General features: G+C 32.5%; 1 protein-coding gene and 1 long non-coding RNA gene across 2 annotated transcripts; both read right to left on the bottom strand.

Annotated features, from left to right (window-relative positions):
- Window positions 1–685: 685 nt before the first annotated feature.
- Window positions 686–2,508, bottom strand: LOC110717764 (glycine-rich cell wall structural protein-like). The gene has a single exon (XM_021896533.1). It carries the CDS (start codon window positions 2,400–2,402, stop codon window positions 1,023–1,025), a length of 1,380 nt encoding a protein of 459 aa, XP_021752225.1. The 5' UTR covers window positions 2,403–2,508; the 3' UTR covers window positions 686–1,022.
- Window positions 2,509–6,994: 4,486 nt separating this feature from the next.
- LOC110718264 lies at window positions 6,995–12,505 on the bottom strand. The gene is made up of 3 exons (XR_002510883.1): window positions 12,446–12,505; window positions 8,142–8,189; window positions 6,995–7,204 (listed from the first exon to the last, which is right to left on the bottom strand). It is a non-coding gene; the product is annotated as an uncharacterized LOC110718264 (long non-coding RNA).
- Between the last annotated feature and the right edge of the window lie 6,766 nt (window positions 12,506–19,271).

Raw genomic sequence — 19,271 nt, 5'->3', positions numbered from 1 at the left:
CACTAGTCATAAATCTGCAATCATGATATGAGCAATGTCAGATTAATTGTAAATAATGACTTAATATTAATGATGATTTTCTTTGTCTTCAAAAGAAACATACTCCGTATTTTATCTAGATTAAGATTTATATATTGTTATTAATTTATTATCCATGAAGACGAGATAAAAATTTCACATTAACTATTAAAATGGATATGATGTTGGTGTCTCAATAAGATGGGGTTATTATATTACTTCGTACTTTCGTAGTTATTGAGTGTGTATGTCCTCGGCCTTTTTAATTACCCGTTTTTCCAAAAAAAAAAAAAGTGAGAAATGAATTATTATTGTGGATTTGATGATAAATAATGTTAGTTTGGATATTTAAAGGATCAAACCTTTTTTTTTTTTTAAATAGAAAGGATCAAACTTAATTACAACAAAGAAAATATAAAAACGGTGTTTTGGCATCCTACGAGTACAGATGAATATGGAAATTAAAAATTAGAGGGAATATGCAAGTATCTTATAAATGTAAAACATTTTTATATAAAGCTTAAAAGCTATTCCGTTCCTTCTCACGTAGTCGCACACGAGTAATAGCTGATTAGCTGGTAAGCTATTAATGGAAATTATGTTAAAACTTGAAAAGCTTTTAATAATCGATATATAGAGAACACATTAATTACTTAGCATTTAAAAATTTGGGGCCAACAAGGGCAACAACTTAAATATAAAATTGACAACTAGTTCACTGATTATTTAATCAATACAACAGTACATTGAATCCATTATGATCAGCAGTACAATTGTAGCAGCTACTGGAGTATAATTAAAAAGAAATTAAGCAAGTTTATCTAGAAACTATAGAATGAGTTACACCAAATAATTCAACAAACCATGCTTATAGATAATGATAAATAAGAAATACAAGTATATCTTTTACTTAGGCTCTTAATTGGCAACAATACCAATTCAGCTCCATGCATGAAATTCTCTCTCGTGTAGCATGTGCTTGATTAGAAAATGAAGTCTCTACCTTAGTAGTGTCCTCCAATCCCGCCGCCGCCACCTCCACCACCTCCAAATCCACCACCACCACCAAAGCCGCCACCAGAGCCTATTCCTCCTCCAAATCCGCCACCTTTACCGAATCCTCCTCCAATGCCACCACCTTTACCGAATCCTCCTCCAATGCCACCGCCTTTACCGAACCCTCCTCCAATGCCACCACCTTTACCAAATCCTCCTCCAATACCACCACCTTTACCGAATCCACCTCCGACTCCGCCCCCTAATCCTCCACCTTTCCCAATTCCACCGCCAATACCGCCACCCTTTCCGAACCCACCTCCGCCTCCAATTCCTCCACCTTTTCCAATGCCGCCACCTAAACCACCACCCTTTCCAAAGCCACCTCCACCTCCAATTCCTCCACCCTTTCCAATGCCACCTCCAATTCCACCTCCCTTACCAAAACCTCCTCCACCTCCTAGCCCTCCTCCTTTGCCAATTCCACCACCTAATCCACCACCCTTTCCATATCCACCACCAATACCTCCTCCTTTGCCAATTCCACCACCTAATCCACCACCCTTTCCATATCCACCACCAATACCTCCTCCTTTGCCAATTCCACCACCTAGTCCACCACCCTTTCCATATCCACCTCCAATACCTCCTCCTTTACCAATTCCACCACCAATGCCCCCACCCTTTCCATATCCACCACCAACTCCGCCACCAATTCCATGGCCACCACCAACTCCACCACCCTTTCCATATCCACCACCAACCCCGCCACCAACTCCATGGCCACCACCAACTCCACCACCTAGTCCTCCACCCTTTCCATATCCACCACCAACCCCACCACCTAGTCCATGGCCACCACCTAGTCCTCCACCCTTTCCATATCCACCACCAACCCCGCCACCAACTCCATGGCCGCCACCAACTCCACCACCTAATCCCCCACCCTTACCGATTCCACCACCAATGCCGCCACCTTTACCGATTCCACCACCAATTCCATGGCCACCTCCAATGCCGCCACCAACTCCGTGTCCACCACCAATGCCGCCACCAACTCCGTGGCCACCTCCTAAACCTCCTCCACCACCACCTCCTAATCCACCACCGCCGCCGCCACCTAGTCCACCACCACCACCGGCACCTCCACCAAATCCTCCTCCACCGCCATATCCTCCGCCACCTCCAAATCCACCACCTCCTCCACCGCCTCCACCTCCACCGCCGCCTCCGCCGCCAAACCCTCCTCCAAATCCACCCCCTTTACCAAAAAGAAACTTCTCATCTTCATCCTTCGTTGCTTCCAAACTTCTTCCACTCACACTCGATACAAAAACATGAAAGCAAACTAAAAACAACAAAGAAAGTCTCTTAGTCCCTCCCTTCATATTGGAGCTGAGATAGAAAAAATGTATCACAAATAATTAAGGAGGAGGAATTTGTTTGGTTTTATGTTGAGCAAAACATACAAACTTTGAGGAACTTTATATAGAGTTTGTAATTGGCTAATATCATTACAAGTGCATTAAATTCTATCAACAACCAACTGTTGTACGTGGTATGGTTGATATTATTTGATAATTTTACTTTATTTCTAAATTATATTATCACCGATTTTATTCATTATCGTGCATTTATTACTTTGAAGGAACGACTTTTTTTTTTATATACTACTACTTTTAGCACGGAATTGAAAATTACAGCTACTTGTACTGTTGCATTGTTACTGATTTTGATTGCTAACCAATTAACACCCCCTTTGTTGCATACTACGATGCATGAAATTTGTGAAAATTCACTACAACTAGTTTCTGTATATCTCCTTTTAGTTTAGGCGATTTCTTTTTGGTCAATCCTTATTATGTACCAACATGATGTTAATAATATATTAGACCGCGTCTTATCATAAAAAAATTTAATGCACCACACACCAAGACGCTAATATTGGTATATCATGAATGGTGTTTCTATCAAAGAACAATGCAATATAATTATCAATAGGCTTATATTCAATAAGTATATGTAACAATTCATTGATATATCATTATATACGAAGTATACATAACTATTCAAGATACATCATGGAGATCGTTCTATTTAATCGATATAAGATTATTTCTTTTTTCCTATAAAATCTTGATCCTAATCTTGATTCCCATAATTAATTAAAAACTTGAAATATATAGTTTCTTAAACGTACTTAATGGTTAGTTGATGACAGGGTAATTAATGCCCTGCTTATAAGCTAATTAGCATGCATGTACGAGCTGAGCAGTGGATTTTTAAGTACACTACACCTAACCATATTAGATACCATAGGTTTTACATTCTCTTACAAAAAGTACTAAAACTAAATAAAAGAGCTAGAAGAAAATTAAGAGCCTGTAAATTCGTTATATATAACTTCAAATAGGAAGAAAAAAAGTTACAGTACTTGTATAAAGAGTAATTACATAAATGGATTTTTACATTCTCTTACAAAAAGTACGAATAGAAAAGAGAGCCTGTAAATTCGTTATATATAACTTCTAGTAGGACGGATAAAAAAATAAAAATTACAGTACTTGTAAACAAAGTAATTACATAAAACAAATTACTGAAATTAGTCATTATTTTTCAACTAAATATGAAACCAATTCTGGAATATGTACTAAATATTATACGAGTACTAAATTATACAGAGTGCTTCATATCATTAATTATTTACGAGTAATTATCTAAGATATGTTGATTAGAATTTATATAAGTAATACTCCGTGTGTGTATATATATATATATATATAAACTTTGAATTAATGCTCTTATTTAGTTACAAGGAATGACAAAAAATGGATTTCAAAAAGTTTAATTGAATTGGGATGTCTTAATCAAATTACTACTTGTAGAAGCAGGAAACAACAGTGATGTTAAAGCTAATTACCCTAATTGTCCGTTAATTATTAAAAGGTGTTTGTGCACTCCAGCTAATCAGGAAATGCTCAACTTTTCCTCTAAATGTTATTACTTCATCTACCAATGGATTAAAGAATATCAATAATTTTAATAAAATTATCAATATATTTAATCCGTATACTACTAATAAATAGTGAACTATTATAAATCATGGCATCGCCCAGATAAAAAACTACAAGTAGTTTAATTTATGGGCTACAATTAGATTTTTGTTTTTCTAATATATATATATATATATATATATTCAACTTTTTAGTTAAGAATCAGGTGATGCTTAGGTACAGTAGAAAAAAGAATGGAGCAAGTGGTGTTTGTGTGAAAATTGCATGTTGTAATAACTTTATTTACTCGATTGAAAAGAAGAAGTTTTAATAATAAGGAAATTCTAAGTATTTTGGTAAATTTTTAGTCGCTTCCTTTACTTTTCTATCCATAACAATTCATGATACATATTATATACGTAATTATTAAACCGAGTATATTAAAAGTTTGTTTGTTTTTTCTTGGATTTCAATTGATTAGTTCAATTCCTTTCAAACAAGCTGTGAGAACCTTCACCGTGACATTGTTCCATGTAGTTCGTTCCATCAAGTCAACACGTAAGAGTCCAAGGTTTGCCTAAATTCGGATTGCTAAATGTTGTATGCTTTAATTTATTACTGAGAATGATAGGAGGATTTGCCAACCCTAGATGACTGACTCATGGGCAGCTCACACCAATATTATCAACTCTATTTTTGAAGAGGATAAGTGTCTTACTTCTCTCAAAGAACTTCTAGGAATAGCTAGTACAATGATGAGGTTTTATATCGAGGTGAATTTCTATAAGATGTATGTATATAACGCGTCAAAAGTCAAATATTGGTCCCAAAAATGTTTATTAATAGGTTGACTTTATCTTAAACGCGAAAAACAAATTAATTTTTATACAAAAATGTTTGCATGCATCATGTTAGTGTCGCAATCTTAATCTTCTTTTAACAATTAAGAAGGGGTTTATCTTGAAAGTTGGATACATGTAATGATGTAAATGAAATATACTTTTTCTGTTCTTTTTTACTTGATCAATTTTTTTTTTATCACGTTTGTCGATGCACAACTTTAACCATCAATAACTTTAATTTTGTATAAGTAAAAATTATAAAAGTTTTATATTGTGGTAGTGCTTATTTAGACGAATCTAACAAGATCCAACATGAACATGTTTTTCCTTACATATAATTCACAAAAGACAGTCAAAGATGGGTTGATGAATAGTGTAAAAGTCAAAGTAGGTCAAGTAAAAAAGAACGGAGGAAGTAATAATTAAGGCTTTTATTTGGTTAAAATGTAATAATTTTCTGTTATTTTCACTACATATACTTTATGTAATTTCAACCTAAGCTGCCAAAAAAGTTTAGTCACTCCACCACGACAGACATGCACATGCAAATAATACCTCATATAGCCATACCTATATTTACGAAACTTTCACTTGATGTAAAAATTATTTAAAACAAAATTCAATGTAGCTTTCAATCGAAAAGAAAACCTCGATAGAAACTCTATTACATTTACACTAGTAACTAGTAAGATATACGGTGTAAATCAAGGAAAAATCTAAGTCCAACACTCATTTATAATTTCAACTTTCGGCTGATTAAGTTTTAGATCAACCATTCATTCATATATATATTCGTACAATAATAGTAAGCTATAACTAAATTTGCTATAATGAAACAAGTATGCAGAGAAAAGTTAGTCGCTTTAATTTGCCATAAAATTGGAACCCTATGCATTATTCGTTATTGTTTTATGCTATAAAGAATTCCAATTTAAGAAGATTGAACAAGTATACTTACCATCCATGGACCAACTAGAGGTTTTTGGTTGAATAACATTGAATGCAAAAAAAGGATTATTTTCAAGATCCATATTAATTCTATATCTACCAAGCACATGAAATAGGACCCCACTTTCATATTCTCTTCATTGTTTCTACTCGTAAAGTAGTTATTAATGAATTGATCTAGTTAGCCTTATTTATAAAGTTGAACGGAACACTTTTCTCTGGTTGAATGACTGCATTTTCTGGTTCATTTATGTCTATTACAACGCGTATGTATAATGCAAACGTGAGGAGTTGAGATCCTTGAAGGTGCATGTGCTAGTGTGCTACCTCTTGTTTCATGAGTGGGTCATGGTGCAAAAAGTCTTTGCTAAATGCTCATCATCAATGATCATATTTGCTTATAATGCTCACTATCAATTTTATGTTAATTTTGTTGTATTTTCAATATATATGTGTATATGTCTATTTTAATGATAATCATTGGTTTGTATTTGTTCATATGCCTTTTAAATAGTGAACAAATTTTATTATATATTAATGTGTAGAGTTATAAAGATGTTCAGTTATGTAATGATAAATGATCATTTATGTAGATATATATGTTTTTTAATATAATAATAATATAATTGAACATTATTGATATTATATTTGTTTAATATAATTATTGCAGCCGATAGTAGAAATGCTCAAGATACTCTTATTGTTTCAAGGAATGTTCACGCTGCTTCTAGCTAGTGCTTCAACAAATGTTCAAGCTACTACAAGTGTTTCAAGAACTATTCAAGCTACTACTAGTGTTAGTTCTAAGAAGTGTTCGAGGTGGTTTAGGACATACTTCTATTAAGTATGATAAGTTCTTAGTCTTTTTTGATACAAATGTAGCTAAGAGGTTCACTAGTAATGGTAAATGAGGGAGTACATTAGGAAACCATAGCTTTTAAATTACTACTTTCATGAGACTGCATTTTATATTTTTATCATGTAATGGATCTAAGGTTGTGTTTCTATTAAGCAATGTTTTCTTTCAACCTTAATATTGTTAGTGATGTAAATTATTTGCAAATGAACATTTCATAGATACAAAACACCGAGTTGTTAAATATGTTAAAAAAAGAAATACTAGCTATTTAACATACAATATTAAAAAAAGAAATATCAAATTCTATTAAAAAAAATAGAAATACCAAATAAAGACTCTTAAGCGAGTAAAATCTATAAGTTCTATTGAACACATATAAGAACATATATCTTTGTATAAATGAACATATATAAATTTATAAATGAACATGTAATACTACTCTTTTGTAATTTTTCTTGATAATCTTTTGTTGATCCTACATTCAGTGTTTTCTTCAAAAGCATTAGTTGAGTTGTGTATTGCATCCTCAGCTTCCTGATTTGGTCTACCTGTTGATAAAAATGAATATATAATATAATATTAATTGTTATTTAATAATATATAAATGAACGATATATTTTAAGTAAATGATCATTTGATGGACTTACATTGTTTGGGTTTAAGTCACAAATCCATTTTTTTTATTTTGATCACCAGTGAATGTTTCCATGTGTTTCATAATGTAAACTTCACAATTTGTGTAATCCTCATTGCCACTTTAAATGACACATCACTACAATATAGATTATATCAATTTATATGAAGAAAAAAAAATGTTCAGTATGTATTTCATATATGTTCATATATGTATCTACAAATGAACATTATTTTTTAATATAAATGGCATATTTTTTTACAGGTAGATGCTCATATATGAATTATAAAATATGAATAACATATCCATCTCTAAATTCCATCAAATGTTTCACTTAAAATGGTATAAAACTATAATCTAGCTTTGTTTATTATGCATTTAAAAATGTTCATATATGTATGTAAAAATGCTCATAATATTTAAATATAATGAACATATTAATAAATGTAAATGCACATATATAAACTATTAAAAAAAACATTTGAATGTATTACCAAGTTTTGTATGCATGCGTTCATAATGTTTTATACAAATCAATAACACATATTTAAAAAAAAAAATCAAATTTGAATATGTTAATAAATACATATTTACATGTAATTATAGGTAAACATGTGAATATTTTCATAATATGATATGAAAATGAACATATAGTGCTTTATAATTGTTCATTTTACCTAAGCATCCGAGACACTATTTTTACATCTGCAGCCTTAACGCTTGTATATCTTTGAAAGTGTTGGATCTACAATAGGAGATTTTTGTTCGCCGGTTTTTTACATTATAAACCATTTAATAAATTTTTTTTAATAAATTCTTGTAAATTTAAGAAGTTTGAGTAGTATACTTACATTTTTGAAGAATCGTTGTTTCTGTTCTCTGAAATAGATTTCTCCAAACTGAAAAATGAAATTGAAGCAAGTAGATGTTAATTTTACTAATTATTCGAAATAATCACTTTGAAATTGATGAATTATTAACATAAATACTTACATATAGGGGTGAAAGTTCGGTATTCGGTTTGGATTACACCCCAAACCGAATCCAAACCGAATTATTTCGGTTTCGGATTTTTGAAACCGAATCCAAACCGAATTTGGATTCAATCCAATCCAATCCAAACCGAAATAATTCGGTTTTGAGAATTAAATCCAATCCAAACCGAAATAATTCGGTTTTGAGAATTAAATCCAATCCAAACCGAATTTTTATGGGCTGCTGTATTAGGCCTTAAAATCTGGGCTTTTTATTGGGCATATAATTTTGGGCCTTTTAAGGCCTAAATTTTGTACCTGTTCCTGAACAAAATTAAAGCATAAATTTTAACATACAACTTTCACAAGTCACAACCATATGCCATACTGCCATAGTAACTAAATTGTCCAGCCATACTGCCATAGACCATAGTAATTAAATACACTTACACATTGTCCACATTGAGACATAAGAACTTAACAAGTCTTAAAACTATCAAAACAGTCCACATGATGAATTGATAATAAAACAGACAAACAGTCCACAAATGAACTAGTTCAACCAACAGGGCAGCTTCATTCTTAGGCTCTTGGCAGAAACTTCAAGTCTTCAATCAATAGGGCAGCTTCATTCTTGGCAGCTAACTCTCAATCAAGCTCAACCAAGTCCGGGTTTTGACCACCAATTGTCATATTCCTCAAGTCTAATAACATTAAAAAAAATAAACAAGTTACATAATATATATGAAATAATGAAAAAAAATAACATGATAATTGTTGTTTTATGTTACCTTCTTCAAGATCTTCAACTTCTTGTAAACACTCTTCTATATTAGGAAAGGGAGAAGAACGTAGCCAATTTTGAGCACAAACAAGTCCTTCAACGACCCTTGGAGTTAAGGAGCTCCTAAATGGGTCTAGAACCCTACCACCAGTGCTGAATGCACTCTCAGAGGCTACTGTTGAGATAGAGACAGCAAGTATATCACGGGCCATTCTTCCAATTGTTGGAAACCTAGCACTATTAAACTTCCACCACCCCAAAATATCAAAATTTTCACATTCCTCCTCCGTTTCCTCTTCTAAATATTTGTCTAACTCAATTTTTGCTTCTCCATCTTTCTCACACTTATGTTTCTTATACTTACTTTTCAATACCTGAAGCTTCTTTTGTTTGGGAGAAAATTGGGAACTGTCCATACTTGAGGACACTTCCTCCCTAATCACATCACCAGAAGAACCACGATACTCCTCATACAATGCATTCAAAGACTCTTTCAAATTATTCACCAAAACAAATGCATGCTTAGAATCATAAATTTCAATTAACATCCACTCAACATAATCTAACTTATAACGAGGATCAAGCACAACAGCAATAAAAATCAGCATGTTTATTTTCTCCGGATCACCCCAATATTTGTCATATTTCTCCTTCATTTTAGTAGCCATAAGACACATCTCCACATCATCATTTGTCATCAAATCTTTCAAAAGGACAGCAACACTCACCAATTCATGGAAAAATAAATTGGAAGTCACATGCAAAGACCCAGAGACACGCAACGTAAGATCATAAAAGACTTGTAAAAATTCAGAAAACCTTCTGACTGTTTCCCAATCCTCAGAAGTAGGGCAGCCCTTCCCCTCCCTCTCATTTAACTCAATCACATAATGAGGGTCCTCCTCATAGTACCTCTCAAAAGCATACTCAAACACCAAAGCAGCATCCAACATTAAAAAGGTGGAATTCCACCTAGTAGGCACATCAAGGCACAACAACTTTTTAGAGTTGATTTTTTCTTCCACAACACATTTTTTAAACCTTACCAACCTAGAAGGGGATTGTTTGATGAATCTTACAGCTTGTCTCACACGAGTAATAGACTCATTAACAATTTTCAAGCCATCAGACACAACCAAATTCACAATATGAGCAACACAACGCATATGAAGGAACCGACCCTTAAGAACCCCAGCTTTCCAACCATTTATTTTCCTTCTCATATATCCTATTGCGGTATCATTTGAGCTAGCATTATCAACAGTTATGCAAAATACTTTCTCAAGTTCCCAATCAAGCAAACATTTCTCAATTTCTTTCCCAATTTCCTCCCCCTTATGACTTGATATAGGACAAAAATTCAGAATACGTTTTTGCAAATTCCAGTCATTATCAACAAAGTGAACAGTCAAGCACATGTAATTAATTTGCTGAATAGATGTCCATGTATCGGTTGTTAATGAAACCCTTGAGTTACAATTTTTTAATACCAATTTCAGCTTTCTTTTTTGAGTTAAAAAAGTTTCATAACAATCTTTAGCCACAGTAATTCTGGAAGGGACATGAAATCTAGGCTCCATTACATTACAAAATTTTTTAAAGCCTACTCCCTCAACAAACTTAAAAGGCAATTCATCAACTATAACCATCTCAGATAAAGCTTTTCTAATTACAGTTGGATCATATTTCACATAAGACAATCCACTAGTACAACCACTTTCAATTTTATTGCTTTTGAAAGACAACAAACTTTGTTTTGATTCTTTAGGAGTATTATAGGGGTACTTACGACATCTATTTATATGAGCCCACAATGGACTAGTGCCATTTCTCTTTGTACCACACTTGTATCTCATACCACAGTACTTGCAACGTGCTTCCATTCCAGTGTGTGTTTCTTCCTTGATAAAGTGCTCCCAAACCTCGGAACGATCCTTCATTCTCTTCCTCTTGGGTTTGGATTTTTCATTGTCAGATTCATGCTCCTCAATAGGGACATTCCCTTCAACATTATCCATATTTGTGGACATTCTGATAATCTGATTTAAAACAGAAAAAAGAACTCACTCAATAACCAACAATTTTTATGCAAATCTATGAAAAACAATCAATCTATCAAAAAGAAAACATGCAATTCGAGCATAATACTATAATAGAACAACATATATTCTGAACTCTGAAGGAATATCATCAATTCGAGCATAATACAATTCGAGCATAATAACTATTCAAAGAAAACAATCTATCACCAGTTCGAAAATAACAAAGAAAACATGCAATTCGAGCATAATACTATAATAGAACAACATATATTCTGAACTCTGAAGGAATATCATCAATTCGAGCATAATACAATTCGAGCATAATAACTATTCAAAGAAAACAATCTATCACCAGTTCGAAAATAACAAAGAAAACATGCAATTCGAGCATAATACTATAATAGAACAACATATATTCTGAACTCTGAAGGAATATCATCAATTCGAGCATAATACAATTCGAGCATAATAACTATTCAAAGAAAACAATCTATCACCAGTTCGAAAATAACAAAGAAAACATGCAATTCGAGCAGGAAAAGAGAAGTGCAAGTGAAATCTGAAATTCAAAAATAACAAAGAAAACATGCAATTCGAGCAGGAAAAGAGAAGTGCAAGTGAAATCTGAAATTCAAAATAACAAAGAAAACATGCAATTCGAGCAGGAAAAGAGAAGTGAAATATGAAATATTGAAATTAAAGCATACCGGAACACTCGAACAGGTGGTCAGCGGCGGCCGGCGTTGGAACACTCGAACGGAACACAGGTGGTGAGAGGGAGAGATGAGGGAAAATCTAGGGTTTTAGTGAGGGAAAGAGATCAGAAACGAAAGAGAAGTGAAATATGAAATATTGAAATTAAAGCATACCGCCATACCGGAACACTCGAACAGGTGGTCAGCGGCGGCCGGCGTTGGAACACTCGAACGGAACACAGCCACAGGTGGTAAGTAGGAAAGCAGGAAGTAGTGAGGTGGTGGATTGGTGGTGGTGGACGAACGGAGTGACTGAGTGAGGTGGTGAGAGGGAGAGATGAGGGAAAATCTAGGGTTTTACTTTTAGTGAGGGAAAGACCGAAAGAGATCAGAAACGGCTGAGAAATGGGCTTATAAATTTAGGGTTTGAGTATATATACGTAGGAAAATGGGCTGAGAAATGGGGCTTATACATTTCGGTTCGGTGTTCGGTTTTCGGTTTTTAAAATCCCAAAACCGAATCCAAACCGATATAATTCGGTTTTCATTTTCTCAAACCGATCCAAACCGAAAACCGAACAAAACCGAACCGAATTGCTTATTCGGTTCGGTTTGGTTCGGTTTTCGGTTTTTATCCAAACTACTTTCACCCCTACTTACATATATACATTTTCAGTTATTAAACTATCAATTTGTTTCCTGAAACACAATCACAAATAAATTCTCAAAAAATTAGTTTTTTTTTTTTAAAAAAAATAAATAAATTATATGAACATTTATACTTACTTTTTTTATTTTCGCTACTTTTTTCCGGTGAAATTTGCTTCGGTTGTTTGACTTCGTCTCTAATGTCCGCCATGGTTGAAGTTTTAAAGCTTAGATGAGAGAGATAATGGAGAGGGAAAATAAAGAGAGAACAAGATGTTTTTTTTTTTTTTGGGTATATATATTTGTGGGGTAGAGGAAGTTACTGAAATTTTTTTAGGATTTTAGGGAGTAATAGTATGCTGCATTTTGTGAGGGTATAGTACTGCAGAAACTATGAAAGTAGGTAGATGGGGGAAGGGGTGTTAAACGATGTGTTTAGAGAGGGGTGTAGGGATGATGCCTAGACTAGAGTCTAGCCCTAAATAATTACTAAGCCTAAAGTTCAACTCCATTTGAGCCCAAACCAAATCAAATTAATAAGCCCAACAAATGCAAATACAAAATTACCCCCTCTCTAAAAATCAGGAACTCCTCGTAGTTGCATAATACTGTTACACTAGTCACAAATATCGCATTTGAGGTTGCCTGGGAAGTGGGAACCCTTTAATTTCTTGCCAACAAATACAAGATTTGATTCGTTTATGATTAGTGATAAGTCATACGAAGTATATTTTATATTGTTACAACACTAGCAAGGAAAGTTTCGTCATAATCACGAACTCCATTGTTTTCGATTTCAAATTCAAGATTTTTCAAACGCCCTTGCTTGTGTTTATTTCATCCACCAACTCTTTTGCAGATTAAACTTCTGCCAAAATTTCTCCGATCCCAGTAATTTTGACCCCATTTTTAAACCCTATGCTAATGAGTTGAGTATAAATTTCGAGTTCCGAGTTTTCGTCTAATTGTATTAATATGGCTTTATAAGGAAACTAGTTTAAGTCCCGTGCAACGCACTATTTTACTTAACCTAATTATTGAATTACAATGTTAATTTAATACAGTAATAATTTGCATAAAAATTATGTTTTCAATTGCAACTAAATAACTTGAATTTGGTTTTTTTTTTTTTTTTAAAAAAAAAAAAAAAAAAAAAACCTTGAATATTATATGCCTATTGATTATTGATGTCAAAAGTTATTTATCATTGTTAAACGTTTTTAAAAAAAATGTAAGAAATTTAATAATTATAGGTTTTTATTTTATAATGAAAATTTATGTTAATTTATACCCGTGCAATGTACTTATATAATCCATTTGTACCTATTTTGTTGGCATACTGTGACTGGCACAATGTTTTATACAAATTTAATTGACTTTTTTTTTTTTTGCGATAATTAATGATCAATTTGTATTTATAGTTATTGAAGTTGTGTTATTCTTATTGTAAATAAATCAATAAACATATCTTCTATTACATATTACTAAAGGCGAAACCAAGAGGGACACTTGATGGCATTTTATTAAAAAATTTCCCTCCACTAATATTCCTCCTCCAATAATACATGCTTACAAAAATAAGGATTGTATCTAAATTATTACATTGACCTTACATAAAATATAAACTAAACTTTCTAAAATATTAAATTGTTCAAATTTATTTATTTCTTTTTTTTTAATTATTTTTTTTAATTTGGTATAGATCCATAATAGCGAATGATGAGAATTGATCCCAAGATCACTTGAAACCGAGAGGAAGCTCTAAGTAAATGAGTTAATCCTATTTTTATACGTGGTTATTTGATTTATTAATGTACTTCATACTCCGTACTCTTTAATGATTAGTGTATTGAGTCCTTTAAAAAACACTATTTTTATAATTTGATGTCAGTAAAGTTATTGAACAACCATGCATCTGTTGCATGGGTTTAACCTAGTACTAAGTTCAGTGTCAATCCTGGTTGAGCAAAAAAAAATTTCAAGCAAAATATACAAAGTTGAATGATAGTATATTCTAATTTATTACCTTATACGTAGTATATGTTTGTATTTTTTTTAGTTTTTGTTGGTTAGTTAGGACTAACTTTTGGGGAGAAAACTTAATGTATTAAAGTAGGGAATATTTTGTACTGAATTTATGACTTGAATTGCAATGTAGGTGGTATTAATACCCCTCCTTGAATGAAAAATTCAAAGGGGGGGGGGGGGGAATTTGGATTGGCTGAAATTTTGGTGTTGGAGGAAAAAATTTCGTGGGGTTTTGTATGGCAATCTCTCTGAAATTCTTAAATTTTGGGTGGGAAAAAAATTGGGGGGAAAAATTGGCCCCAAAATGTCATACTTATTAATTCAATAAAATACTTTGTAATATTTTGTTGCCTACAATATTAGTAGCTAAATATTCCAATAAAATCTTATTAATTCAACTCCAAATAAGTTTGATACATCTTCAAGGAGTCCTTCACGAGTTTGATACTGTGTACTAGACTCAACATGCACATCTTCTTCCATCATTATATGATTATCAATAATCTGCCAAAGAAATAGATAAATAATTAAGATGCAATATTTAAAAACCTTTGTCTACTTTAAAAAAAAAAATTTGAAACCAATTCTTAAGAATGTCCAACAACTACTCCCTCCATTTTTAAATACTTGCTTCATTTTTTCATGCGCGGAGTTTTAGGAGAAATTGGAGAAAGTAATAAAATATGGAGGTAGTAGGGTAGATGGAAGAATAAAAATTGTAAAAAGCAAAAGTAGTTGAGAGAATTGGAAGAGAGAGAATATGAAATTAAAAAAATATTATTTATGGTGGGCCCACTAGGTGAGAGAAATTAATTAAATATTGTAAAAGCTTTCCAAATAAGGAAATAGAGCAAGTATTTAAAAACGGCCGGAAATGAAAAGTGGAACAAGTATTTAAAAACGAAGGGAGTATATTTTAAGAGTTTGAGAATTGAAGTATCCCACGTATACAAACATAGTGCTATTAATAAATAAAAAAAATTAAAAAAAAAAAAACTTTCATTAATGATAATTTTCTTACACCTAAAAAGTAAATATGAAATTTGTTTCAATGGCAAATTTAATAATAAAGGTTAAACATCAATATGTTTTAAGTTGACATGAGAACACCTTTACTAATAGTCAGTTACAAATAAATTAAGGGCTTGATAAATAAATGAAATTAATTAATAAACAAATTTAGAGGTAGCTAATACCTGTAAAACTTTGATAATGATTATATGGATGAGTCTATGATGGTGAATAATTTTATAAATTGCATATTTTAACGAGAATAATTAGTATTTGGAGTTGGAAAGATTTAAATTAGAATATTTAGCTACTAATATTATAGGCAACAAAATATTACAAAGTATTTTATTGAATTAATAAGTTTGATATATTTAGATACTCAAAGATTACGGGCATAGAGTAGTTTGCCTTGGCAATGGCTTTTTTGCCTTGGCAATATCAGCACCCTAAAAATAATTGTATCAACTATCAACTTGGTTACAAGTTTATGGATTTCTATTTTTTATTTATTTATTTATATATTTTGGTTAGTTTAATAATAGATTTTGTAGCCTTTCCCCAATTAATTCTTGTTTGCTTTTGTTAAATTCATTTTCATTATCGATAATTGTCAATTGTGGATGCCGTATGGCTTTAATTAATGAAATTTAGTGTCCTTTAGGACTTCTTTAAAAAAAATAAATAGATTTTGATATGTTATGTTTCAATAAAATTTGATTTACTTTCTCTCTGTAGCCATTGTGAGTAGTTTGTAAAAAAGTGCATGAGTGAGGGGAAATAAAGCAAGAGAATGAGTGAGGGCTAATAAAGCAAGAGAATTAGAGTTGAAAAAAATGTGGTTAAGTGTTAAAAAAAAGGTGTTGAATGAGAGTGAGGGATAGCTCAGGTGGTTAGAGCACTCCTCTCTCGATTCCAGGTGATCCTGAGATCGATTCTCACGCCCTTGTGGCTCTCTAAACACCAAAAAAAAGGGTGTTGAATAATGTAAAATAGAGTGAGTGATATAATGTCAAAGTCAGTCAATCGTTTTTAAGCACTCCAAAATAGAAAGTGAATCAATTTTTTTTGGATGGAGTATAATAAGCATGTTTGTACTAGAATAGAATGAAAGTTCTTTCGGTTTAGTCTAATTGCATAACTCTATATATTCCCATTAATGAGATACAATAGCAATATCAACAAGGGGTTGTACACTGAATATGTGAAAAATAAAATATCTTAACATTGAATGTCATGTAGCCATATTGGTTGGTTGAAGTTTTGGAAAATTATTGATCAAAACTTAGGATCAAATTCTACCTAAATCTCTGCTCTTGTGGCTTAGAACAATGATTGATTTTAACAATGCTAATATTATTGGAAAAATAGAAGAATTGCACTTTCTTCCCTTAAAAATCGAAGCTTTTATTTATCCCAGAATAATCCAACATTTACCCCCTATCTTCATCTAAAGATCCATTATTTGTTGATGGCCGGTTTTTGTAAGTTATATGTCACGTGTCAGCTTTTAATAGGTCTATTATTTTTTAAATTATTAAAAAACAAAAATAATTAAAAGAAAAAAAAAAGCCCCCACCCCTAACACAACCCCTTGCCACCTACTCAAACACCTGACCACCAATCACGCCAACCACCTGACCACGAATAACGCAACAACCTGACCACCAGCCCACCGACAACACCTTCCATCTCCAACACCGCAGCAAGCAAAGCTAATTTGCCAAAAAATTAATAATAAAAAATAAAAAAAAAATTCTGAAAAACCCAACCCCACCCTCCTTCCTTGACCACCCCATCCCCACTGACCACCGAAACCCAGCAACCCCATTCCCCTCTCCACCGGAAAACCCACACCACTCCTCCCGCCGGCCAGCCGCCCCTGCACTTCAGCAACACACACGCTACCTGCAATCACCAATTCGCCACCCACAATCACAGCCCACAACACCAAACAACCACCATCACCACCAACCTAAATTGTCAGCTGCAGCACCCATCTCCACCTCATCACCAATTCGCCACTCGCAATCACCAATTCACCACTTGTAATCACCAATTCGCCACCCACAATCACCAAACAACCACCATCACCACCAACCTAAACTTCGAATTACGCTTCAATTTGAATACAAAGATGGTGCGTTCACGAGGGTGGTGGTTCAGGGGGAAGGGGAAGGGCCAACGGGACGGGAGGAAGGGCGGCTGAACGGCTGGAGGATTAGGGTGGGTCTGGGCTAGGTGTAATGCCCCTTATTTTTGAAACGTATTTTCTAATTAATTAATATTTTCTAAAAAGGGTATCTTAGTAATTTATTTTACTATTTAAATTTTGGAGCCAAAATGATATTTGAATTTTGGCATCAAATACATTTTAAAACTCAATAATTATTTTGGATTTTTGGATAAGATTTATTATCCATTTATTTTATTTTAAAAACCGGATTATTTATATGTTTCGGATATTTTAATTAAAGCATAAACTATATCTTATTATTTAATTAATAAGGTCTGAAAATTCCTAATTATTGACTAAGATTTTCGGATTTTCCTAGTGTGGAAAATTTGATTTTCTAGGTTAATTTATTTAGTGAATAATTGGTATCTTTTTAATTAATTATTTTATACAATAAATATTATTTACACGATTATTTTTAATTCCTTAAATCTAGCAAAATAACTCCCTAAAATATACTATTAGGATCCAAAAATTTGAGCTATGGAAGCTCAATATTTTCGGCTCTCATGGTCAAATTTTGGGTGATTTATTTTGGAAAATTGTATTTTTAATTATTTCCTTAAAATCTCTTATTTTCCTTAATTTTATTTCTCCATCTCCTAAATATTTGATCATCTTATTTTCCTACCTTATATCTTCCTTGATTATTCCCCAAGTAATTTCTTTTCCCATATTATTTTTCATGACAACGCACTTTCCTTAATTCTACTATTCAATCACCTTAATATCCAAACTTTCCATATTTCTTTCATTCTCTTCTCCAAGTAATTCCTTAATTCTTTTTACCATAATTCTTCCTACATTCTCCACCATAATTCTTGCATGAGCTAGCCTATAAATACCCCCTCATACCTCTCACATTCTTCACACCAAAAACTCAATTCTCTTCTTATCTTTTACTCTTCTTTTCCCTCAACCTTTTCCTACTTTTCTTCTCCTCTTTTCTAAAACAAAATCTGTCCGTATATCTTTGGAGCCAATTTTTGAGAACTTCTGGTCAGTTTTGGGGTTTTTCTATTTCATAAAAAAGTGTTCCTCTCAGAAAATCCTTGAGGTTAGGCTTAAGAATTACCCAATTCGGAGTTATATCAAAGGAGTTATGACCTCTGCAAGTTCTGCCTATTCTTTCCAACGCAAATTCCATTCTCTTTAATCCTATTCCTTTATTTTTCTAAAATATAAATACCTATTTCAAAGTTATAATTTTATATTAAAGTATTATTTTTAAAAGCGTTTTATTGTCCATGCACATTAGATTTGGGTTTATGTCTATAGATGTTGTGATAACCTTATGGTTATGTTAATTACAAGGTGTATTCGTGATTGAACTTTGAAAGTGCGAGGTGTTGATTGATATTCGAAATCAAGGTACGTTTAGGTGGCTAGATACCTTTGAAATTGATTGGATTGAATAATCATGTTTTACATGATTTTTATGATAATTGAATTAAATTATAATTTATGAAATAAAGCATGTTTTAAAAATTGATTTTGATAAATAAATTGGAGGATTGATTTTATATCATGTTTTGAATGGTTTGAAATTATTTATTATATTTAAAA

The sequence above is a fragment of the Chenopodium quinoa genome, unplaced genomic scaffold, assembly GCF_001683475.1.
Source record: "Chenopodium quinoa cultivar QQ74 unplaced genomic scaffold, ASM168347v1, whole genome shotgun sequence".
NCBI lineage: Eukaryota > Viridiplantae > Streptophyta > Magnoliopsida > Caryophyllales > Amaranthaceae > Chenopodium > Chenopodium quinoa.
This window is presented reverse-complemented; position numbering and strand designations above follow the sequence as displayed.